This window comes from Mus pahari, chromosome 5, assembly GCF_900095145.1.
Source record: "Mus pahari chromosome 5, PAHARI_EIJ_v1.1, whole genome shotgun sequence".
Taxonomy (NCBI): domain Eukaryota; kingdom Metazoa; phylum Chordata; class Mammalia; order Rodentia; family Muridae; genus Mus; species Mus pahari.
In genome coordinates this window covers 166890052-166916497 of record NC_034594.1, presented here as the reverse complement: position 1 = coordinate 166916497, position 26446 = coordinate 166890052, and the positions used below count along the sequence as shown (strand labels likewise).

The following is a 26446-nucleotide window of genomic DNA, read 5'->3' as shown; positions in this document are numbered from 1 at the left end:
TCTACTTCCAAGTCTGAGTCAAAAGTAACTCTTTAACAGATAAATGATCAAATAAAAATTATATTCTTTGATTAAGAAAATTCTAATTTGCTGAAAGAATTGCCCTTATTGCGCATTTTATTCTGATTCTAAACATATGAAATAATCACATCTTTTTTTCTTTTATGTGTCACATTGACTTTAAAAGGCCAACCAACTGAATTCGTAAAATAAACCTATCTTGGTTCTGATGGGTTAGGGTTAGGGTTATTATTATCTTCTACATTTGTATGCAAATATGTGTGATTGCTAATATTTTTTAATCTTAGCATTATAAAGTTGTTTTAATATTTGAAAATCAATTTGTGAAACCCCATTTTGATCATTGTATCGTATCACCCTGTCTAAATATTGCTGAATTCAATTTTCTAATTTTGCTTAGTATATTTGCATCTCTGTTCCAAGAAATACTAGGTTATAATTAGATTTTTTTTTCTTTTAGTATCATTGTTTAGTTTAGGCATCAAGATTATGTTGGCCTCATAATATGTTCTTGACATTATTATTTCCTGTTCTCTAGAATAATTTGTTTAATAATAATGCTATTTTTGCTTACACGTTTCAGTGGGTTCAGTAACGGAGTAGTCTAGATCTGAGTTATTAAATTTTTAATTGCTGATTTTATTTTCATAATAACTAAAGAAAGCATATTTTACTTAATGTCTTATTGAACTAACTTGAGATAAGTTTTGTTTTTCAAGGCATTTACTCATTTCTTTTTATGTTTTCTTAGTTATCAGCATTATATTTATCTTTGCATCTATTCATTATTCTATAGTGATACAAAGTTGAGATATTGGTTATAACTTGGTCAGTTTTGCTGGAGATTTAGCAATTCTGTTAAGCTCTTCACAAACAATCTTTAACTTTGTTGAGTTTTTACCTAGTGTATGTCTGTTTATAATTTTCATTCCTACCATATTATTTTCTTTCTTTCATTTTCCTTTACCTCAACTTTATGTACTTCTCTACTACTAAATTAATGGCATGGCCGATAAGATAATTTGTTCTAAACTTTTATTTTTTGTAATGCACATTTAAACCTATATATTTGGTTCAAACTGTTTTATTTACTTTCCAAACAGTTATTTGTCTATTACTACCGTGCACAAAAGTTTTCTGATAGACTAATTATAAGTGTGATACTTAATTTCTAAACATTGGGGGATTTTCCAGTTTATTATTTTTTACTAGTTTACTTTGAAACATAGTGAGTCATATTTTATGGCTCAGAATAGGGACAATTTTGATAAAGTATTATAATGTTGTTAAAAAGAATGGCTAGTGGTTTTAGTAATTTTCTGTAAATGTGATTTAGGAAAATGATTTAGAATACATTTTTGTTTTCCTCTATTTTTCTCTTAGTTACTGATGGGAGTACATTCTCTTTGGTTTGTATAACAAGTTATTGCAAGCTTGGTAGCTTAAAGCAGAGGAATGTATTATCTTTTAGATGGATGGCCAAAATGCTCAAATCAAGGTATCAGTAATATGCTTGGTGTCTTCTGGAAGCCAGGAGAGAGAATCTGTTTTTTCTTCTACTTTTATGGTTTATAACAACTCTGTCTCCTCGTCACATTATCTTCTCTGTATTGTCATTGTTTTTTCATGTTAGAGAATAATAATATATTAGTTTCTATAATCAAACCCACAATAGCTAAAAATCTTACATATTTAATTCAGTGTATTACCCTTGAACAAATAAGAAAGCATTAAGTTTTTTATTTCTAAACTGATATGGCTGTTGAAAGGTGTAGCCTAGGCTAGCTTCAGGCTAATTGATCATCTTTCCTCTACCTCTCCAATGTATCTTACTGTTATGTGTCATCACAGCTAGCACTGCTAAATTCTGTCTGTTATAAAGACAGTAAGTGCCCAATCTAATACAAACTGTACTTTTCCCATGTTCCCAATACAAACAACTCCAACTATGTGACTCTATAGTTTCTTGTCACAATCTTTTTTATGTTACTCCTTCATGCTTCACAAGAGATATTATTTTTATAGAAAAAATTTTATTTATCCTGCAATGAATTATGCTGCCTTGGCATCCATTTTGAATATAGCAGCCCTACTTGGCTACACTTTTACTTTTCTGTGGTTTAAGTTAACCATGATCAACCAGTCCAAAAAAATGTTAGATACAAAATTTTAGAAGTAAATAATTCTTAAGTTTTAAGTTATGCATCACTGTAAAAAGTGTGATGAACTCATATGCTGTCATTTTCCATTCAACACTTTCCCACTGAGGGCAAAAAAGATCTTTTTCAGTATGTCTATTTATACTGCAGATGTGAAATTGTTCCTTAGCCATTCAGTAGCCTTTCCATTTATCAGACTACTTTAGGTATCTAGTGCTTATGTTCAAATAATTCTTAGATAGCAGCCTAGTGCTAGACACTTTGCCATTCACTTCATTTCATCTACAGACATTCAGTAGTAGATTCAAAAAGCCATATAAACTTGAACAACATTCAAATAATTCTTCATCTAGACACATCACAAAGATATAAAATCTAATTCTACCATCCTTTATAACAGCCATGAAACAAAGACAATAACTAAAAGGAACCAAAGGAGAAAATGTTTCAACAATGAAAGTTCCAGATCTATTAAATACAAAAGAATGCTTTTTGAATCTACAATTCTGTGATATCTTTTATCAGACTTAGAAAGTTCTTAGTTATTCTTCAGTGTTGCACATACTTTTATCTCTCCATTCCCTCCATGTAATGCCACCTGAGTATATGTCATTCCTCTATACCATCATTCCTGCTACCACCACTGCTTGTTAAAAAAACAAAAACAAAAACAAAATACCAAACAAACCAGGAGGCAGATTACTGGAGATCATTTTATTCAAGCTTGGGTTTGGGGAAAATGGGGTAGAAGTTATGTTCCTGTTAGCACAATATATATAACTCTCACCTTAAAGAAGAAAAGAAAATTTATTTTGGAACCAAACACAAATGACCATGACTGGGAAACACAGATTTAGGTTGCCCCAAATTCCATGATCTAATATGGCAACATTTGATGAAGTTGTCAATGCAAAAGTTACAGATCTTATTTTAGAGGGAACAAGAGATAGTTTATTTGGGAACTATTTTTAACTGACTATGGCCCAATAAAAGAGATTTAGATTTCCCCAAATTCCATGTTTCAATGTGGAAGCAGTTTCATGAAGTTTTGTATTTCTCTAGAACAAAGGAAGTATTAAATCAAGGCAAACTTAAAGTAAATTATTGGATATATTAGACAGGCAGTTAAAACGAGATGGAAAAAGCTTTTCTGTTGACCTAAGATGATATCTGATAACAGTCTTAGCTTTTGGGTTGGCAGAAGCTAATGGAGTGCTAAGTTAATAGATTCCAAAAAGCTTCTATTTACTAGTCACAAGATGTTAGTAGGGAAGGAACGGTTGGTTGTTCTTGGGGGCTAGAACTAGCCCATGGTAGGTATTTAGCCTCTGGACCTGCAACATCCCAATTTCTTCAGACTGGAATTCTAATCAACCAGTCTCTGCATATATACAGCTTCTTTTCAGGAAATTTCTCTCAAAAAGTTTCTATATTAAAAAAATAAGGAAAGTCATAATCAACGCACCTTTAAAATACATTGGTAGAAATATTAAGTAGGTGGGCTTGAAGCAAAGCAGAGAAACTTCTATAGACCTCAGATGCTGTCTGGTGGTATTCTTAGCCTTTTATTAGTAGAAACCAGGGTTATGTTAAATTAATATATCCCAAAAATGTTTTATCTGTTAGTCACTAGGCCACTCCTGTTAAAAGCTCTGTTACCATCTTGCCACCCAGTAGACCAAGCCTTTGGTACATTGTTGTTATGGGAACGTTACCCACACTCTGCAGATAATAGTTTTCTTTTTTCTGTGAAGCTCCAGGACACTGGCCAGATGACACTATTTTGATTCAATGTCAGAAACTTTAATTTTTCTTGGCCATCTACAGTACTTGAAGGTTTCCAACCTTTGAGATAGTAGGTGTCAGTCATCGTTGATTCTAAGAGTACAGTTCTTTTCAAGCTATCAGCAGAACTTTCTTATTTAGGAGGCCCTGGACTCCAGTTTTTATTCTTTGATTTGTTAAGACCACCACAAACTCAATATATTCTTCATTCCCTACTACTGGTTCTACTCCCTTCTCCCCAAGGAACTGGAAGTAGCCCATTACAAATCACTTTGACTTTAAGAATAGTTAGGGTTTTTTATAAACTAGTTCATAAAAATCATCATATAGTAAACTTGAGGTTTCTGTCCTTTACATGTCTCAAAGTACTTGAAATTATATTTAGAATTATGTATTACTTGAAAAATGACAGAATTTGTGGGGTTTTCTTGTATTCTTAAGAGTTATTCGTCAAATTTAGCTTTACATATTTTGCATGAATATTAATGGTCTATATTTTCACTTATGCATTACATTTTCAAAATGCTTAATACAGAGTAATCTACAGTTTTGCTAATTTTCTCATATTTGCAGGCATATTCAAATTGTATTTTATATTTCTATCCATTTGTTTTTCATTTGCCTCTTATTTTTTCTTAGTGAATATTATTTTTTAAAAACTTCCTTTCAGTTAACAACAAATTTTGAAATTTTAGGCAATAAGAAAAATCTGAAAGCTAATATAAACTCTCTAATATGATCAAAGAGTTATTTCAAATGAAAAGGTCAACTACATAAATAGGAAAGTCAGAGCACATGTTATTGTATGCATCTAAATGGCAACATTTAAAAATTCACCTACAAGTCAGTAAATATTAAAAGCAAATAATGAGTGCAAATATTTTTAGTTCAGTGATTCATTAGGGTTAATCTCTTTTCTTTGCCCAGAGATTCCTTGTGAGATACCCCCAGGCATTCCCAATGGAGATTTCTTCAGTTCAAACAGAGAAGACTTTCATTATGGAATGGTGGTTACCTACCGCTGCAATACTGATGGGAGAGGGAAGGAGCTCTTTTACCTGGTGGGTGAGCCCTCCTTACACTGTACCAGCAACGATGATCAAATTGGAGTCTGGAGTGGCCCTCCGCCTCAGTGCATTGAACTCAACAAATGTACTCCTCCCTATGTTGAAAATGCAGTCATAGTGTCTGAGAACAAAAGCTTGTTTTCCTTAAGGGATATTGTGGAGTTTAAATGTCAGCCTGGCTTTATCATGAAAGGAGACAGCAGTGTGCATTGTCAGTCCGTAAACAAATGGGAGCCAGAGTTACCAAGCTGCTTCAAGGGTAAGTCTGATCTGAGCTTCGAAGTCTGCAATTCCATGGAGTATTGGAGGACTAGGGACAGGGTTGGTTCTGGATGAGGGAATGCAGTGAACGGGTTGAATGAATAAATTTTCTTGGAAGGGAATATAAAATCAAAAAGGGATATATGTTTGTGTAGGTGGGTGTTCAAACAACCTTATAAGCACATCCATTCAAATTAAGAAGCAGAGCTAAATGTGAGCAAGGAATGTGATACATCCTGGGAATTATCACACACTGAAGTTCTTTTCATGCACTGCGATCTCCAGCTTCCATCAATTATTCATATGCATAATATTTACTAATATGAAATGAGTGGTTCATGGGCGGTTATATTTAATGTATGCATATTTAATTTATAAAACAAAGCTATGGAATAGTTACTATTTTTTCCATATTGAGACTTAGAGGTTAGATAATTTTCCAAGATGATATAAATTGCAGAGCAAAGATTAGATTCTAAGTCTGCCTGTCTGCCAGATTTTTCAAAGAACAAAGGCTTTCCTATAGAAAATGAGTTATAAAGATGTTTGGAGGTCAGAAAGAATAAGAGGAGGAAAGTAATGTTGCTAAAGATTAGGGAGCTACTGTTATTGTAGGAATAGAGCTGATATAGCTGGCCCTGCCCTGCTTGACGCTGTCACTGTCTGTCAGCCAGATTCTGGTATACTTCCAGAATTGAGCCAGTCCTTGCTGGTCGTTGGTGTTGTTAGAATCTGAGTGGCTACTGCTCACTTGAGAGTCATCAAGACTGTCTCAACTGAAGCTGTTCCTGGGTACATAAAGGTGTCTATCATATCTCTTGTCCTTTAGTTTGATATATATGCTTCCAAGTAGCAGAACTTAATTAGAGACCCTAGAGCTTTATTTCTTAGCCTGTGGGTTGAAACCACTTTGGCAAACCTCTATCTCTAACAATATTTACATTACAATTCAATAACAGTAGCAAAATTACAGTTTAAAAGTAGCAACCAAGATAATTTTATGCCTGGGGGTTGTCACAACATGAGGAACTGTATTAAAGTGTTACAGCCATTGGGAACCACTTCCTTAGAGCAAAGAAATTGTAGTTTTCATGCTTCTGCCCATAATAGTCAAAAGGTAATATATAGCACGAGGCTGGGAATCAACATAAATTTAATCAGCCTAGTCTAAATATCACAGCACAATGTATTAGTCAAAGATGAGCCCTCAAAGGAAATTTATTGTAGATAACTACCACATTTTTAACTGGAGAAGTCTAAAGGACAGAGAGAATTGACTTGAAATGAGGTTTTGGATTGCTATTGTTTTTTGTTTTTGTTGTTGTTGTATTTGTTTGTTTTGGTGAATGTGTGTGTGTGTTTTGTGCGTGTGTGTGTGTGTGTGTGTGTGCCTATATGTGTGAGAGAGAGACAGAGAAAGAGACAGAGAGGGAGTTTTTCTCATTTTGCAACTTAATGTAATTGTTTTAAGACTCACATATATCCTCACTCCCTGAGTTAAAAAACATTGCTTAAAGAGAAGCTGAACCCAGGACTGTTAGAACACTGCATATATAGTACATACTTTCATTATGATAAACTGGAGGGTTTTTTTTAAATGTTATTTTACAGTCCAGTCATTATACTACTCCTGGTCTGTTTCTCGTCCCATACCCCTTCCACCTCCACACTTCCCACACCACCCCGCCTCCAAGAGAATTCCCTCACCCCCACCTCCTAGACATCCCCATTCCCTGGGGCCTCAAGTCTCTTGATTGTCAAGTACATCTTCTCTCACTGAGGCCAGACCAGGAAGTCCTCTGCTGTATATGTGTCAGGGGACTCATATCAGCTGGTGTATGCTCAGTGAAACTGGAGGTTTTTTAAAAAAGATTTTGCTCAGTGGCTACTCATCTATCTTCTGTATGGAGTGAAAATAATGACTGTACAGCACTGGTTTTGTAGGGCAACAAAAAAGGCATCTCTCTAGTAGCCCAGGCCAGGTACTGGGTGAAGCAGGATTCCGAAGAGATCAGAACCGAAACTTATTAGCACCTTTGTGGTTGTCCAGTTGGAAATATGTCAGAATATTGAGATTCCTCTTAGTGCCTAAATGTGAAACTAAAAGTTGGTAATGCCTTTCTAGAAAGGTAGTATGGAAATCTAAAATAAACCATCAATCTTTAATTTTATGTAGGGTTAGTAGAAATTAGAAGTGTAGCCAGGCAGTAGTGACTCGCACCTTTAATCCCAGTGTATCTCTGTGAGTTAGAGGCCAGCCTGGTGTACATGGCTAATTCCAAAAAAGCCAAAGCTACACAAAGAAATCCTGTCTCAAAAAACAAAACAAAACAAAACAAATATATTGGAAGTGTTGTAACCCTATTGCACAACTTAGAGATAAAAATAGTAAATTCAAGATTTATCAGTTATAGTCACAGTGTCTGTATTGTATTGTCACTTTTGGCAGAAAAATATTTTGTCATATATAAATAAGGCTGTTTTTTCTTTCTTCTTTCTTTTTTCCACATGCAGGCTTATAGTTGTGATCCTTTTTTTAATCTGTGATCCAGTTTACCATTGAGGGAAATCTTTTTCATGCCTGAAACTTTCTTTTACCCTCAATATGTCGGCTGCCCCAAAATCCAACACTAGGATTATACCCCCAAACAAAGATCAGTTTTCTCCAAGCAGAAACTGCTCTACTGCTATGAGCCAGGCTACATTGTCCACTGAGCTGTCTCTCTGCATTGCAGAGTCCTGTGGTCCTGACATGTGCAGGTCCCAAGGATGTCATTTTGCTTGACATAGGTGGCTTATGTTTTTATTTACCATGCACTGCTATTATTTCTGTTTGGCTTTGTTTTCTCCAGTGAAATTCTGTGGTGCTTTCCTGGACCAGCTTCCTAATGGGCGTGTACTGTTTCCACTAAATCTTCAACTTGGGGCCAAAGTGACCTTTGTTTGTAATAAAGGGTGAGTGCAAACAAACTTAATCTGCTGGACATTAAAACTAAGTCTGAACTTGTCTACAATCTGAGAAGGTTGGCATGGGAAAGACATAACTTCTTGGTAGAATTCATAAAATAAGACATGAAGGGAAAACTGGGATGTTTATTAAATGACAGATGAAAAAACATATATAACTACTGGTTTTAAATATATAGGTAATACACTAAGTGAAAAAATCATTTTCTAAATAGAAAATAACATTAGTAATTTTACAGAAAGTTTATGTAAATAACAATACATTTAGCAGTTTTCAGAAAAAAAATTAAACCCTCAATAGTAGGATTTATAAGAGAAACAAAAAATAAGGTGCAGGATTAAAAAAACCCATTATGTATCATTTGATCAGTAATGGGCTATGAGCTCTGAAATGGTGGCTGATTCTAACAATTTAGGTGAGGTCATAAACCTGCTTGACAGCAGACGTGACTCTATGAAGCTACCAATCATGGACAACAAAGACTCTGCTCTTCAGTGCTTCACAGAATTCTTGGCAGGCACCAAATACCAGGAACATGTAAGATTTAGGAGAGCATAAGAGTTTAACATCCTTTGAGAATTTTGGATGATTTCTTTAAAAAATTGGCTTTTCCCCCTTTCCCAGTGCTTTAAAAGGAAAAACAAAATAACAACAAAAACTCCCCAACAAATAATACATTTTAAGTCTCTTATATGCCATACACATGTACTTCATAAGTCACCTACTTCTCTGAATTACCCAGAAAAACACAAGTTATTTTTTAGTAGCTGAGCATGCTGTTCTAGGCAACAGTCACAGGTACTGAGACATAAGAACAGTCTCTATTTCCTGCCAGTTAATTCTGCTTCTTCAGTGCTAGAGTTGACAAGGTGTTGTCTTGGCAGAGTGGGTTTACAGTTGTGACAGTGAGAAGTACCAGGTTCCCTGTAGCATGATCAGTGTCTCTCAGTCAGAGTCCAGGAACTGGCTTTGCCCTGACTATCTTCTTCAGTTTCAGATGGGAGTGTTATAACCCCCTTTGCTTTGCAATTCTGTTTTATCCACCCACTGGAAGCTGTGGTAATTCAATGGCTTAGCACCCACACACTCTTTCTGTCTCCTGGTTTCATATCCTTAAAATCCTCAGATGCTTTTTTGGCTAGACCTGGGAATTAATATTCTTGCCAAAACATTTTACAGCTCACTATCAATTTCTTCCTTAGGTATCAATTAAAAGGCAATTCTGCTAGTCATTGTGTTCTTAAAGGAGTGGAAAGCGTTTGGAATGCCAGTGTTCCTGTGTGTGAACGTGAGTATATAGAGTAAGACTTCAGTCTGGTAGTTTGCCCTAACTTTTTGTATTTTAACTCATACTCTCCCTGTTAGTTTTGGTTTTTTGGTTTTTTTTCTATATGCTAGTCGGATATAGTGACAGAAGTTGATTAATACATTTTTTTTGAATCAAAGTATTTCTTTGCTTTGGAACCATCATTCTGAATTCTGTATTATGTGTGATATTTCCTAAGTAGAAATAGCACATGTCCAGGCGTCGAGGGTGTGTCTTATATCTTTAGCAAAATGGTAAATGCCCGTAAAGCTGTGGGAAAGAACTCTGAAAATATGTGTTTGAAAACATATAATTTCTCAACTATGGATTAGTTTCTCAACTATGGATTCTCAAACATAAGGACACAATATAAATTGTATAAGGAGCTTCACAGATCTAAAGGAACAGAGGTAGCTGCACTAGAAGCCAACTTGTCAGAAAAATACTAAGGAAGAAGATAACGAGATTAGGGGTGGTGATCACAGAAGATCTCACCCAGGTAAGTTTTTTGTTTATGCTTTCAAAAGCAGGCAGATTCTGGGTCAGCCTGGAACAGAGCAAAGTTAGGGCCAGGCATGGTAGAAATGGTAATTTCAGGGCAGAGTCCCACCCAGCCAGTTTATCCTCTGTGCTTAACAAAGGATATCTGTGCTAATATCTGTATTGTTTTGCAATATTAAAAAAAAATGTGCTTGCAGCCTCCTGAGAATCAAGGGGGCTGGGATCTTGGAATGCTGATTCATGGGATAATCAAAGGGAAACCTGGAGTAAAGACTGAGTTGATATATAAATAAAAAACTGGGCTTTTGATCTGCAAGAGATGAGCTATCCAGAGAATTTTTAGAACAGCAAGAGGTGTCTTGAGCAGAACATAGAGAAAGCAGTCTGGATAGCAGACCACAGGCTACCAGCTTGGACCCCTTCTCTCAGAACCCCTGTCCAAGCCAGGGCTGGTCCTTGGCAGTGCTTGTCCTGGGACCAAACCTGTAGCACATGTGCATTGAGGAACATTCCATATCCAAAATTTAGCACTCTTTACATATGATTCTCTAAAGCCTTAAGCTTAGGAGGGCATGTCTCCAAAACTAAATGTACTTCAGACCTGTTCTATTCATAGGATGTCAGTAACTCCCAGAAATACTACATGGGAAGCACACCCCAAACAATGAGAATATTTCTCCTGGAAAAGAAGTATTCTACCATTATGAGCCTGGTTATGAACTCCTTAGGGCTGCTTCTCTATATCACACAACACAGGGAGACTGAAGATATAGAGAAGCAGCCCCCATATGGGCAAGTGTCTAGACTCTCATCTGTTTTGTTTTGTTTTTTAAAAACATTTTCCTTGTCCCTCACATGGCATGCTTAGTTCTTTAACCTGTGATGCTTTCCTGAGCCATCTTACTAATGAACATTTACTGTTCCCTCTGAATGTTCAACTTGAGACCAAAGTGTCATTTATTTGTGATGAAGGCTGAGTATGGCCCAGGATAGAGATTAGAGATAGAATGTTAGATAGGGACTGTTTAAAGAAGTTCCCAAGGAGGTCAACCTCTGGAAGGATCATTTCAAAATGAGAATAGGGACTTAGTGACATTAGTATTAAGTGGCAATAGAACACAATGCCAAGTACAAACATAGATTCTTTTGGAATTTTTTATTGGAACTAGAAATAAATGCGTTGTTGATTAAAATAAAAGAATTATTGATGAACATGACAAAAATTTACATAACAATAAGTCAGACAAGGTTCATGTCAAGATATGTAAAACCAACCAGTAGTAGAATCTATAGTAGTATATAGATAAGTATATTTATTACATCTTCTCAGGGATCATAGAGGCCAATGACAATGTGTTTGGTGGTAGTTATTTATGAATAACTATGTTTATGAATCTATTATTATTGGTAGCAGATTCTATAGGTCTGTAGAAAGCAAGACTGGGCAACAAAGCAGTTGTCTTGAATAATTTTTAAGGATCTACTACTTATGAAATCTGCCACCCACAAGGTTTTCGTTTTTGTTTTTTTAAATTCCAGAACAATTACAAATTTCAGAACAATAGAACCCAACAACAAGTTGGCATACAGAATGGCAAACACTCATCCATTTCTTTCTTTTTAAAACATCTAGCATAAGATGTGTCTGTGAAAACAATACCTGATTTTTGTCCCAAAAATTTGCCATTTCTTCTCCTGACCTGCAGAGGAGAACAAGAGAAATGGCAGCTAGAAATCAGAAGGGCTCTGAATGTTCTGGATCTTGTGCTCCTAGGGATGTGTGTTTAGTGCCACAGATGGTGATGGTTTGGGGTTGGTGTGACAATTGAGCACACCACCTCTACCCTTTGGTTAGTCACAAGATTTAGGTTCAATGGCTTCTGAGTTCCTGCTAGCTACTAAATTCAGAACCCAAATGAACTTAGCTAGGCCTGTACCATGAACCAAATCCTTCTTAGGCTAAAGTGGGGAACCTGAACATCTATCAGTGAAAAAGATAAAATGAGAGATAAAAGACAGAAATTGTTTGCCAGATGATCCCTGCTTCCTCTGCTTTAGGTTCCAGTTAAAATGCAGCTCTGGCTAGTCATTGTGTCTCAGCTGGAATAAAAAATCTTGGGAATAGCAGTATACATGTGTATAAACATGAGTAGAAAGATTAACTTATATGCAGCCTGGCTGGAGTGAACTTCTGATTTTCTTTGCAAGTGTGTTTTTCCTCATAGAATTACCTGTTATCTGCATCTTTAATAAACTACTTATTCATTGGGAGAATTTCAAGAAATGCCTTATGTAACATGTATTGTTATATAGTTTATCAACACGTGGTGTGCTAATGTTGAATTTTGTAGGGATTATGTAGATGATATAAAGGTACATGAAACTATGCCTATTTGTTGTATTTATTAGTTTCATCATCATGGACTGATATCTCTTAAATTGCCATGCTCTTTTATCTTCTCACTGATCTATTTAGTAGGCCGATTCTCTACTCTTTGGCTTCTGTGCCAGGAATTTCTATGGATAGAAAGAGCAACAAATAGGTCAGAGTTATCCATATTTTTGTGGAGTTTGTTTTCTAGTTAGGAAACAGATAATGAATAGGAAAATATACTTTAAAAAATATAATACATAAATAGTATAATAAATAATGATGTATAGTAAAGAAAATAGAACAAATATATATAAGAATTTATTTATGGAACAGGAAGTGGGGAAAGGAAGTCACTCTTTGACATGATGGGAGACCTTTTATTTCCAAACTATCTGCTTACAAAAATCAGTAAATGTATTAAAGTACTTGTTTTCTGTATGAAACATTACTAGTTTATCTTATTTATATTTCCCAAAGCAAAGAAAGCCAGTTTTTAAAATTCCCTTTTCCTGTTGATTATAAAATGTTTATTTAAAATAAGATTTATTAAAATATATACTACTAGATATCTATTTGTATGTTTTATGATGAAATTTTATAGGAATATTCAATCCATAAGGAACTGAGGTATTGAACCAGTGTAGAGACACATAAGACTGGCAATAAATATATTTCAACTGGTTATAGTGAGATAAAATTTTGTTTTTGAAACAAGGTCTCGTGCTCTAGAGTGATCTGATCAGGTATAAAAAAGATATCTGTAGTTACTGGTGTAGTGTGATGACACCATTTTGTATTTGGTTGGTGTTGATAACGACCTTGAGCCACCAAGAGACATTTATTTTGCTAAAGATGATAGTGCATGCTTCAGACAGTTTTTCCTAGAACTTAGCATCTATGTGACTCAAGCTTTACCTGTTCTCAATCTTGTAAATAGGACTAACCCTGGTATAAAGCAATTGAATTGTTGCTTTAAAAACAAAAACAAAAAAACTTACTTCTAAATCCATTAAACACTTAGCTTCCTAGGTGGTCTAGGACTACTGTCTCCTGGGCTTTTAAAATAAACACTAGCTTAGGTTAGACCTCAGTTTCTTCTAAGCAAAAAATTTACAGATCCAAAACTACTAATGTCCCAGTCATGTGCATCATCATCATAGTTTGATTGAAATTAATAAAACATAAAGCTTTTGTCTTCTTTCTAGAATTTTTTTTTGTCCATAAGCCTCAATGGGAAGCATATATAATTACTTTATTGGGAGGTTTATTTATTTACTTATTTACTATATGTATGATACATTTTGTCTTAACCAATAAAGCATGTTTTACACCAGTGCCTTTCCATTATCATAGTAGCAAAATTACTGAAATGTTGCTAAAAAGGTATTTCTTAGTTCATTTCCATGGACTCAGAGATTCTGTTTTGAAGAGGGTCAGAAGGCTACTTTTAACAGGTCAATCAAAATCCTCTGATATAGGAAAACCATACTTCTAGAAATACCACTTTACAAATCTTGAGATAATTACAACAGAAAAGGAGGCTTTGCTTGAAGTTGAGGAAGATATTTATGGCTGGAAAGAAAAATAAAGCAATTTAAAGGATGAATTAAATGAAATAAAAGAAATTAGATAGTATATAAAATTAGAATCGCAAGTTACTAATTTCTTTGTTCTATATACAAAAGTAGGCTAGAAGCATTTACTTTTACTCCACAGCAAAAATACCAGTATATGTTATATAACAAGAGAGTTAGCATGAAATTGTAATTTTTTAAATTAGGTGTGGTCCACATGGACCATGGTTGTCCTGACATGTATTTCTAAAAGATTCCAGCTATATAGTTGATAATCAAGTGTCCCAATATTCCTTCACTGTATACAAATAAAAGTCAGAAAATTTAAGAATAAGATTGTGAGGGTGACAGAAATTCTTTATTGAAAGTATACCCCATTTTGTAGAGGGCGAAATCTGGGGTTACAGATGTTTCAATAATAGCAATTTTAATTAACCACAACATACTCATTTCCTTGTGATTTTTCTAATTGCAGGAGTGACGTGTCATCTCCCTCGGGATATGAGTGGATTCCAGAAGGGATTGGAAATGAAAAAAGAATATTACTATGGAGATAATGTAACCTTGGAATGTGAGGATGGGTATACTCTAGAAGGCAGTTCTCAGAGCCAGTGCCAGTCTGATGGCAGCTGGGATCCTCTTCTGGCCAAATGTGTATCTCGTAAGTACAAATGTAGGGGTGGAGCCCTTCCTCAGTATGGTCACTGACTGCCTAGTCATCTATCTATTCTGGTGCCTACTGTGATGGGGTGTGATGATATGTAGTGATGAGGGAGCTAAGAATGTGCTGTCTCAAAATTTGACAAATTGGAATATTAGTAAAAATCACTTGAAGTGTGACTGCAGGAGTCTTTTGGAAGATTTTCTGAAGGGATATTCTTTGCATACAAAGACAGGAAAATAACCTTAATCACCAGAGACCAAGAAATGGCGCTGTGATAAAACGAGTAAATTAATTCATTGTAGTAAACATTTTCTTTACCAATTTTTACTTTCCTACCCATACATCTCTTAATAATAATCCTAGAATTTATCCAGGTCTAGTGACCCATTTGTCATTCCTTCACAAATTTATTATCTTTTGTCTGCAAAGTAAAAAAGCATGTTGCTTAGGTCACTTATCTTATGAAGGGCTAAGTTTATGAATAGCTTTAGTAAAAGTTGAATGTTTGTGTTCTTTATCAATCCAACCAAGGTCGCTACTAAAAATTTAAAAGGAGGTAGTAGGATTTTTTTTCCTCAACACTAGGTGCTAGGCAATAAAACATAAGACCCCCAAAGGCTCACAACATGAAAGCAGCCCCTTCCTTTCTGTCTTCATGCTTCCCAGTCTGTCATCTCTCCTCAAGCTCCCACTACCTCATTCTACCATTGCATTTATCACATGGATTTCTTTATGCCCTGAGAGCCAAGAGAGCACATCAATGGGTGGAGTAGGCCTTTGAGAACTGTTTGCAGGGAGTGCCTTCCACACAGTAGACAGCTGCAGGCCATATCTCTCACTATTGTAGCTGAAGGAGTTTCATTTAATATAGTAAACACATTAAAATTTGGAAATTATGTTATTCTGAATCCTGTAGGAGAGTCACCCTCTGCTGGTTACTGGAGGGTGTTGTAGCTTGTGCATATCAAGGAATAATTGAGCAGAATTAACACTGAATGATGTCTTGGAGTGGGGTGTCAATCGATAGTAGATTACTTACTTATCATGCGCAAGGTAGTAGGTTCCACAAAATAGCACCACAAAATATTGTAGCAACAATAACACCTAAGTGCTAGTTATTTTCCTTTCTGCCTGTTTAAACTCTTATTTATAATACTGGTTATGTACTAAGATTTTTCAAGATCCATTTTTACATCTAATTTCTTTAATGTATTCATTATAATTACCAATAATTTAGAGAAATTATAAACTTGACATTCTATAGTATGAAATTTTATGCATTTCTTTGGCAAAAGTTAATGGGTATACTGAATAAGAGCATTCGGACTATACTAAAGATCTGGCTGAGACAGAAAGAAAGTTTAGACGTCTGGGGAAACAGCACTATAGATACTAAGTCAAAACAAAATATGAGGTAACAAAGCAAACATAAATAAGTTAAAAATTGATATTAGTGAAATAAGAGTTTTTATAGATAAAAAAGTGTCTTATAAATATAATGAAGACTTCATAAAAGCTATCAAGTAATTAAGTTAACATTTCAAGGCAGGTTAGGACATTTTTTAATCTTAAATACATACAAGATATGATATAGAGTTAAAGTTACATACATTTTAAAATCGTACATTTATCAAGCAACTTGAGCTAGGAGGATGTGGCTGAGTGAGAAACCATGTGTTTATTGGCAGGCAAAACACCCTGTTTTGGTTTTGGGGGCTTTGTTTTTGTTTTTGTTTTCATACAATATATTCTAATCCAGATTTCCTGTCCCTCTTCTAGATCTGCTCCACCTTCCTACCCATCCAACTCTGCACTGTTCTTTTTCTTTAAAAGCAAACAAGCAAAAAGAACAGAATAGAACAAAACAAAGAAACAAAGAAAAAGCACAAGATGCACATACACACAGAGATACATGCCCACAGAAAACCCACAAAACTACAAAATCAGAAACCATAAGATATAAAAGCAAAAGAAGAATAAGGTTAAAAAATTGCCCAGATTAAACAACATGAGACAAAATGAAACAAAAACTCCTCTAATACTGCCAAGTTTATTTTGAGTTAGCCATATATTGCTGGGCATAAGGCCTGTCGTTGAGTGTATTTTGTATTCTCAATGAGACTCCACTGGAGAAAACTAATTTTTTACTTGTGAGCTGTTGTCAACTTGAGATGGCTACTTGGTTAGTGATGGGAGAGCATGTCCACTTCCCTGTCTTAGTGCTGGCACCTCATCTGACTTAGACCTATGCAGACCCTGTGCATGCTACCACATTATGCACCAGTAACATTTCTTTGGCTTTTTCTCTCTTTCAGGCTCAATCAGTGGTCTAATAGTTGGTAAGTCCTGTGATGTGTTTATTGGGAAATTCTTTAGTAGTATCTACTTATAATAAGTGATATGTAAAAAGAAGTCAAAAATATCTTTTAAGTTCAATTAAAATTAGTGTAAATTTAGGGTAGCAGTTCTCAGCCTGTGGGCTGTGACCCTTGGGGGCTGATGGACCCTTTCACAAGGGTCACTTAAGGAAAACAGGTATTTATATTATGATTCATAACAGTAGCAGAATTACAATTATGAAGTAGCTATGAGAATAATGTTATAGTTGGGGTCACCACATCATGAGGAACTGTATTAAAGGGCCACAACATTAGGAAGGTTGAGAACCACTGGTTTAGGGTGTCATGAGATTGGCATCTTCATGCACAGTGAAGCACCTCATCTTTGAATTATTTGAGTGAGTAATCATTCTTAGCTGTCAACAATTCTTTATTTTAATATGACTGGAGAGTCAAATCTTTCTTTACTTTGTACCCAGAAATATCCATCCTGATAGTTTGTATTGTTAAAGTCATAAGACCATCATGTGAGTGAATCTTGTGTCTGGAGATAAAATACTTAGAGGAGAAAGGAGTTTTTATTCTTAGCTAATAATTCCAGGGTATAGGCCATCGCTGTGGGGAGTCAAGGTGGCAGGAATTTGAAGCAGCTACTCACATCCACTGTCAAGAACTTTTCTCCATTCTTGTACAGTCCATGATCCCTTGTCTGAGAAGGATGCCACCTACAGTGTGTGTCTATAGGGCCACCTTAATAAATGTAATTAAGATATCTCCCTCAGACATGCCCATAGGCCAACCAGAGCTAGCTAATTCCTCACTCAGATTCTCTTGTCAAGTGATTCTAAACTGTGTCAAGTTGATGATTTAGCCGACACAAATGGATTTATACAGTTTGATAACAAGGGGATTTCTGTCACATAGAGCATCCTGTCTCATGCCTTCCATTAAAGACTTGGGTAAACTGTGTGTACTGAGCCCAGCAGCACCATTGTTATGAAGGGCTATGTTGTTAGGAAGAAACTTATGGAATGTTCTGGTCACCCCATAACTAATAATGTAGGTCTAATATCCTAGATTAAAACCAAAATAGAGCAGAACCTAGGATAAAGTTACATGTAAAAGTTACATGTAAAATTGATAACCAACAGTGGGATTAGTTATTAAGATAGAGTTAAAAAATTTTGTGATGTGTTTTTTCATTTATTTTTTTTTCCTGTTTAGGAATTTTCATTGGGATAATCGTCTTTATTTTATTCATCATTGTTTTCTTTTGGGTGATTCTGAAGTATAAAAAACGGTGAGTATAGCCACATTCTCAAAAAAATTGTAGCAGGAAGCTGTGACCTATACCTGTATCGTAACATTCTGGTGGCTTAGACAGGATTGCCATAAGTTTGAGGCTTGCCTGAGTCACAGAATAATATACCGTGCCTCAAACAATCAAAGCAAAAGTAGTTTTGGGAAGGTGGCTTAGTGATTAAAATTCTTGTACAGCAAGTATTAGGACCAACGTTTGAATCCTCAGAACCTATTTATTGCCAGGTGGACATGGTGGCTTTCCCATAATTCTAGTGCTCAGAAGGTGGAGACAGTGGATATCCTGGGACACATTGATTAAACAGGCTTGCCATGTAAGTGTGCTCTGGGTTTTAGTGACCTTGTTTCAGTGGAATAAGGTGGTAAATAGTAGAGGAAGACTCCTAACACATACATCACTTACATACACTCTCTCACATGCAAATATGTATATGTGCATACATGCATGCAGAGAGAGAGAGAGAGAGAGAGAGAGAGAGAGAGAGAGAGAGAGAGAGAGAATAAAAGAAAAATAAAAAACTGAATCTGTAAATTTTATGTTCCTTCTTTTGGAAAGCAAAGTGAATTAAAAGAAAGCAATAGAACATACTTCCATAAAGACAAGTAATTCTTAGGAAGGTGGCCTTGGTTATACAAGATAGTATATTTACACCAAAGGAAATATATTTAATAGATATATTTTTTTAAAGATTTATTTATTTATTATATGTGAGTACACTGTAGCTTTCTTCAGACACTCCAGAAGAGGGAGTCAGATCTTGTTAAGGATGGTTGTGAGCCACCATGTGGTTGCTGGGATTTGAACTCTGCACCTCTGGAAGAGCAGTTGGGTGCTCTTACCCGCTGAGCCATCTCACCAGCCCTTAATAGATATTTTAAGTGTGTGTGTGTGGGGGGGGAGGTATATGTGGTGTGTATGTGTGGTTTGTTGATGCCTAGCTTCTTGAGTTCTTTATATATTTTGGGTATTACCGCTCTATTGGATATGGCATTGATGAATTTTTTTTTTCCATTCTGTCAGCTGGCATTTTGTCTTATTGACAGTGTCTTTTGGCCTCACAGAAGCTTTATAATTTTATGAGGTCTCATTTATTGTCAGTCTTTATTCCTGTGCTATTAGTGTTATATTAGGAAGTTATCTCATTTGTAAGTTCAAGGCTATTCCTGTCTTTCTTTTCTGTCAGTTTCCATGTGTCTGGCTTAATGTTGAGGTCTTTGATCCACTAGACTTGAACTTTGTGCAGGGTGATAAGTATGGATCTATTTGCAATCTTCTACATGCAGACATCCAGTTAGATCAGGATCATTAGTTGAAGATGCTTCCTTTTTTCTATTTTGTATTTCAGGCTTCTTTATCAAAAATCAGGTGTCTGTAGGTGTGTGGAGTTATATCTGGGTCTTCAATTTCATTCCACTGATCAACAAGTCTGTTTTTATGCCAATACCATGCAGTTTTTATTACTGTAGCTCTGTAGTACAGCTTAAAATCAGGGATACTGACACCTCTGAAAGTTTTTTTATTCTTCAGGAATGTTTTAGCTATCCCAGGTGTTTTGTTTGTCCATATGAAGTTGAACATTGCCCTTTCAAGGATTGTAAAGAATTGTGTTGTAATTTTGATGGGGATTGCATTAAATCTGTAGATTGCTTTTGGTGGGATGGCCATTCTTACATTAATTTTACCTATCTGTGACCATGAGAGATCTTTTCATCTTCTGAAATCTTCAATTTCTTTCTTCAAAGTCTTGATGTTTTTGTCATACAAGTCTTTCACTTGCCTGGTTAGTTAGGTTTACCTCAAGATATCTTACATTGTGGATATTGTGAAGGATGTTGTTTCCCTGATTTCTTTCATTTTATATAGAAGTTCTACTGATTTGTGTGTGTGTGTGTATCAGCTGTAGATGTTCCCTGGTAGAACTGTGGAGGTTGCTTATGTATAGTATCATATCATCTGCAAATAGTGATACTTAGACTTCTTCCCCTTCCAAGTTATTCCCTTGATCTCCTGTAGTTGTATAATTGTTCTAAGTAGGACTTCAAGTACTATATTGAAGAGATAGGAAAAGAGTGGACAACCTTGTCTTGTTCAGTGAAATTGCTTTAAGTTTCTCTCCATTTAATTAATGTTGGCTTTTGGTTTGTGGTATGTTGCTGTACATTCATTTTCATTGAATTCTAGGAAGTCTTTGGTTTAACCTGAGAGTCTAAAGTATAACCTGATAGTTCTTTGGCTTTCCTTGGTTTCTGTTGTTATTTTCCCCTTTTTGTTTCTGATTTTGTAAATTTGGATAGTCTCTCTTTCTGTCTCTTCCTTTTAGTTAGTTTGGATAAAGGTTTTCTATCTTGTTGATTTTCTTAAAGAATCAACTCAGTTTCATTGATTCTTTGTATTGTTCTCTTTGTTTCTATTTTATTGATTTTAACCCTCAGTATAATTATTTTTTGCCCTCTACTCCTCTTGGGTGTGCTTCCTTCTTTTTTGTTCTAGAGCTTTCAGGTGTTCTGTTAAATTGCTAGTATGAGATGTCACCAATTTTTTTCATGTAGTACTTTGTGCTCTGAACTTTCCTCTTATTTCCACTTTCATTGTGTTCCATAAGTTTGGGTATGCTGTACATTCATTTTCATTGAATTCTAGGAAGTCTTTAGTTTGTTTCTTTGTTTCTGTCTTGACCCAGCAGTCATTCGGTAGAGACTTGTTCAGTTTCTGTGAGTTTGTGGGCTTTCTATTGTTTCTGTTGTTGACATGGTAGTCTAATAGGATGCAGGGGGTTATTTCAATTTTCTTGTATCTGTTGACGTCTATTTTCTTGGAAAATCTTTTTCTAACCCTTTACTCTGAAGTGATGTTTATCTTTGATGCTAGGTATATTTGTCATATGTAGGAAAAGATTGGATCCTGTTTCACATCCATTCTGTTAGTATCTTTTTATTGGGAGAATGGAGTTCATTGATATTGAGAGATATCAATGACCAATGATTGTTAATTCACCATTTTTAACCCTAATACCAACTCACAGATAATCCAGTATAGAAGTATTTGTTATTTATGTTATATAAAGTATTTGCTAAGTAACCCCAGAAATCATGGTATAGCATTTCTGGTGAAAGCATGGGGCTTATAGTCAGACCTGAGTGCATTGTCAGTCACCAGCTATGAATCCTTGGACCAAATACTGACGACCAAGCTTCATCTTCCTTGCCTATCGTATAATAGCTCCTATCTTACTGAACACAGTCCTATACTTATAATGAATGCCAGAAAATGTTTTTTCATTAGTTACTAATCTTAAAAGTAATGAACTATTTTCTTTTTCTGTAAGTTATTACATCTAGTCATCCCTCATAATCTGAAGGCTCTTGGCTCTAGAATTCTCACTGATACCAAAAATCTTTGGATGTTCAAGAAACCTTACATATAAAGAGGGTAGTACCTTTATAGAACCTCCTACATGTTTTATTGTTCTGTAGATTACTTGTGATAATATAATATAATGAAAATTCTGTGTAAATATTTTAAACTATATAGTTATATTATGTGGTTTAGGGAAATGGCAAGAGAAAAGCCTTTATATATTCATTAGAGTTACAGCTTTTTTGGGTGGTTTTGACTTGTAGCTTGGTGAATGTGTAGATGTGGAGCCTGAAGGTAGAGAGGGAGGGAGGTTTCTTTATAACACCTGCTGCTACTGTGCTAATAGTGAGGATTACTTTGATATAAAGTAGAACTTCCCAACATCACTAGTAATCACAGAGCACAATGATGCTATATCGGGTTGCAATGTAAAGCTGTTAGTATGTGAAGTTATTAAAATTTGAGGTAAATTATTTACTAACCAAAATTACTTCAGAAATAGTGAGATAAGTTGTTGTGAGGCTTGGGTACATGTACATAAACAAGCTAGAGTCTTCTGATACAAAGGGTTTAGTATTTTCTAGTCTTGAGTTTTTACTTAGTAAAATTATAACTTAATATCAAAGTAAAAGTTATTAATTACTTTTAAAACTGTAAGATGATTCATACAGTTTTCCTTTCCTCACTACCAATTAGCAATACCACAGATGAGAAGTGTAAAGAAGTGGGTATTCATTTAAATTCTAAAGAAGACAGCTGTGTTCGCCTTCAGTCTCTGCTCACAAGTCAGGAGAACAGCAGGTACATATGCACATCCTGAATTGAAAATGTTTGCATCAACTCAGATTTAAAAATGGACAGAAGAGATGGCTAAGAGGTTAAGAGCACTGACTGCTCTTCCAGAGGTCCTGAGTTCAGTTCCTAGCAACCATATGGCTCATAACCATCTATAATGAGATCTGGTGCCCTTTTCTGGCCTGCAGATATACATGCAGGCAGAATGCTGTATACACAATAAATAAATGCATCTTAAAAAAATAAAACAAAACAACAACAACAAAATCCCACCCCAAAACAGATAAAAAACAGAAACAATTCAAACCGAATACTGCACCCAGAAGTTGGAAAGTACTTCTTGAGCTGGAAACTTTAGTTTGCTTCTTGGGTTATTGACATCTTTATAATTTTGTTTGATAACTGTTAATGCTGTGCTAAGGTATACATGAGCCTTTGGGGGACAGTAGGTTTTGCTTTTTCCTGTGAAAGCCAAGTACCTGCTCTCTAGGGGTACACACACATACTGATGAGGGATCTCTTAAGGGTCCTTGGTGACTCTCTCTACCTCTTTCCCAATTTCTGTACTCACTTGGCTTCCTATGACTGACTCTGTCTCTCTGTCTGTCTCTGTCTCTCTCTCTTGTTTCTCTCTTTCTCCAGTTTTCAAGGCAAGGTTTTGCTGTGTAGCTCTGGCTCTCCTGCAACTTACTATGGAGACCAGGCTGACCTTAGACTTAGAGATCCACCTGTTTCTGCTTCCCAAGTGCTGGGATTAATGGCATGCTTCACTGCCATCTAGCTTCACTCTCTTTCTGACTTTCTTTCACTGCAGCTATATCCATCCCTAACTCATCAATCACCTCTTCTGTGTATCCTCACCACAAACCCTTATATGGCAACTATTGGCCAAAGGTTTGGGGTTGAAAGGGAACTAATACTACACTGAATGAATTATGATGATTTAACTGAATATTGTGAATCACTGAACTATAAACCAAGTAACAGTTCCAAGGACCCAACTCCAATCTTGTTGCATGAGCCATTTTATTTGCACATCTTCACCCAGTCATGTTGCTAGTGGCTGCTTTCTCTCCCGGGCAGCAAGGGATTAGTGAGACAGGCCCAGAAGCATCATGGCCCACCAAGTCCTAGATACTTACAAATTTGCCCTGTTTTTAAGCAGTTTGACTAGCAAATAAGATTACTCCAATTTTGATAGTTTCATATACCAATAGCTTTATACTGTAATCTGACACAGCATTATTGTGCTCTTTGATCACAAGTAATGTTGACAAATTCTATTTTATATCAAAAAACTATCAGCGATAACAAAAACTGGGTAGTTCCCTTAAGCCCTGAATTTCTACCCTCTTTCTTTGCTTTATTCAGTAGGTGTCCTAAAGATTGCTCAGTTATATTGCTTGCTCAGGCACCTCATTTCAGCCCTTGGGCCTCTCACAAATTCACAACTCTATATTTCTGTATCACACAATGTTCATTTGCTCACTGGCTTCCCAGGAATCCTAACATTCCCTGTCCATAGGGTCTTGGAGCATTCTCAGAAATAATAGCACAGCCAGTACAGATCTGTCATTTTCAGTTATATAAGAAGTTTGAGGTCAGCCTGGGTTATCTGAGAGCCTATGTAAACAAACACACCCCCAACAATACATTTCTAGTGTTATTTCACAGCTCATGCTCTGAAAAGGAATGTGCAGCTCTCCTAATAAGTTGAGGGAAAAGCATCACATTGTTTAATAAAATTCTTCTATGTTCCTCTTCTTTCTGATAATAATATGTGTTACTTGAAACTTGGCATTTTCTGCCAATACACAAGTATAACAATCCTTAATTCAACAGTGGACACTTGAAAAGGGCCTCAGTTTAAAAAAAAAAAAAATTAGTAGGTACAGGAAAGGCATTTATAGTCAATAGAGATGTAAATATAGGCAACTCAATTTTTTTCTAACATGAAACCTGCAGTTTGTTGTATTAAATCTTTAATCTCAATTGAGAGTTTCTACCCCACCTTTGATCATCCAGTTCCCAGATAAAAGACACACAACCTTTATGTTTATAATAAGTCTTTAAAGCACCAGAGCTGGGTAGATATCTACCCTCTAAGGTATTATTTTCTACTTACCTATCAATAACCCTGAGTTCTAATTTGCCATATTCCACTTGGGCAGCTCTTAACTCCAGCTGGCTATGTTTTCATGATTCACCTATTCCATGTCATCTTTTCCTCTCTCCATCTTCTCTTCCCTCTCGTGGTCCCCTTCAGATCCCAGGCTCAGGAACTAAAAACAGCCCCCCACACACCCCGTATCCCCTACCCCCTACCTTTTTTCTGCCTAGCTATATAGGCTGTAGGCATCTTTATTCAACCAATAGTTTTAAATTTAGGAGCAAAGTTACATATCATTACTGTGTATACATGCAGATTATCTCATCTCTGGGGGCAACCAGGCCTTGGGAGCCACAATACATAGCAAAAGACCAAACCTCAACAGCAGTTAATATTTTCTTTTATTCTGCAATGGAAGTAAATTAGCAAAGCTTTCTATTTATTATCTAGTTTCCTAGTTACTTTTTTCTTTTCTCTTGAAGATTATTTTTTAAGTACTATATATAAAAGAAAATGAAATACTATTTTTTTAAAAATTCAGACAAAATAAAATAAAATGCAATGCTTTGGGGGATTTTTAAAGATCTGTATCCAAGGTTCTTAGGTGTAGAGTTTGTTTTCACCCTTTACTATTGGGATTGTTGATAGGAAAATTGTGCAGAACAAGTTTCAAGCTAACCATGTAATTATATTGTAGGGAGAGAATAACAGACTGGAAGCTAGGTTTGTTTTTACAGGAAGTTATTTTTTAAACATTCCATAAAAGTGCTTAAAATAACATATATTTAGATACATATATGCAAGATTACCCACCTGAAATACTTTTTCATTTTTCTTTTTGCTGAAGCACCACTAGCCCAGCACGGAATTCAGTCACTCAAGAAATCTCCTAAATAGCAGCAACGCAAAATGAGAACGTTTCCTATCTTTATCACTTTTAAAATAAACTATTTTCTTTTAAGATCTAGATGTGTAATTTATACTTATAATTTCAGCACTTGAGAGCTGACATGGAAGGAATGCCACAAATTCAGAGGCACTCAGAACATTTAACCTATCTCAAAAATAAAAAAATAAATAAAAATAAAAAGTAGTATGAACTCATTATTTAAAACAGTAAACATATAGACCACTTTATATATGTATATATATTGAGCCAGATGCGATAGCTGACTCCTATAATCTGGAGAACTCTGAGGCAAGAGTATTACCTTGATTCTGAAAAGAAAAAAATCAAAAGGTCAGTCTTGATTACAGTTTTCCAGAACATCAGCGTTAATTATTTTTGGCAACACTTTGTAGAAAAGGGATTGAGAATATATACTAAGCACAAGACTTTTGTGCCCAGGCTAAATGTCAAAGCAATAAAGAGACAAGGTGGAGGCATATGGTGAAGGAAAGAATGTTTGCAGGAGCTGTAGATAGTCGGTGATACTGATCAGTTGAGTGAGAGTGGGGGGGGGCAGGGGGAAAGGAGAGGGGAGAGAGAGGAGAGAGGAGAAAGAGAATGAACAATGAAGAACAATCAAGTAGGCAATAACATCAAAGCCAGGTAGCCTCTCAGGGCTGTGTCCACTGGTTGAAGCACAGTATTCAGGCTAAAAAGGAAAGGTTCTGTACTGGATAGCTTTGTGTCAACTTGACACAGCTGGAGTTATCACAGAGAAAGGAGCTTTAGATGGGGAAATACCTCCATGAGATCCAGCTGTGGGGCATTTCCTCAATTAGTGATCAAGGGGGAGAGGCCTCTTGTGGGTGGGACCATCTCTGGGCTGGTAATCTTGGATTCTATAAGAGAGCAGGCTGAGCAAGCCAGGGGAAGCAAGCCAGTAAAGAACATCCCT

At 35.7% G+C, this 26446-nt stretch overlaps 1 protein-coding gene across 1 annotated transcript in view; it reads left to right on the top strand.

Annotated features, from left to right (window-relative positions):
- Cr1l (complement C3b/C4b receptor 1 like) overlaps positions 1-25778 on the top strand; it is a 31205-nt gene extending 5427 nt beyond the window's left edge. Inside the window, exons 5-12 of the mRNA XM_029538760.1 lie at positions 4893-5291; positions 8146-8248; positions 9464-9549; positions 14492-14677; positions 16996-17019; positions 18244-18319; positions 22394-22498; positions 25450-25778. Of these exons, the coding sequence (XP_029394620.1) occupies positions 4893-5291; positions 8146-8248; positions 9464-9549; positions 14492-14677; positions 16996-17019; positions 18244-18319; positions 22394-22498; positions 25450-25495 (1025 nt within the window). The 3' untranslated portion in view covers positions 25496-25778. The remainder of the gene's footprint in view (positions 1-4892; positions 5292-8145; positions 8249-9463; positions 9550-14491; positions 14678-16995; positions 17020-18243; positions 18320-22393; positions 22499-25449) is intronic.
- Positions 25779-26446: the final 668 nt, after the last annotated feature.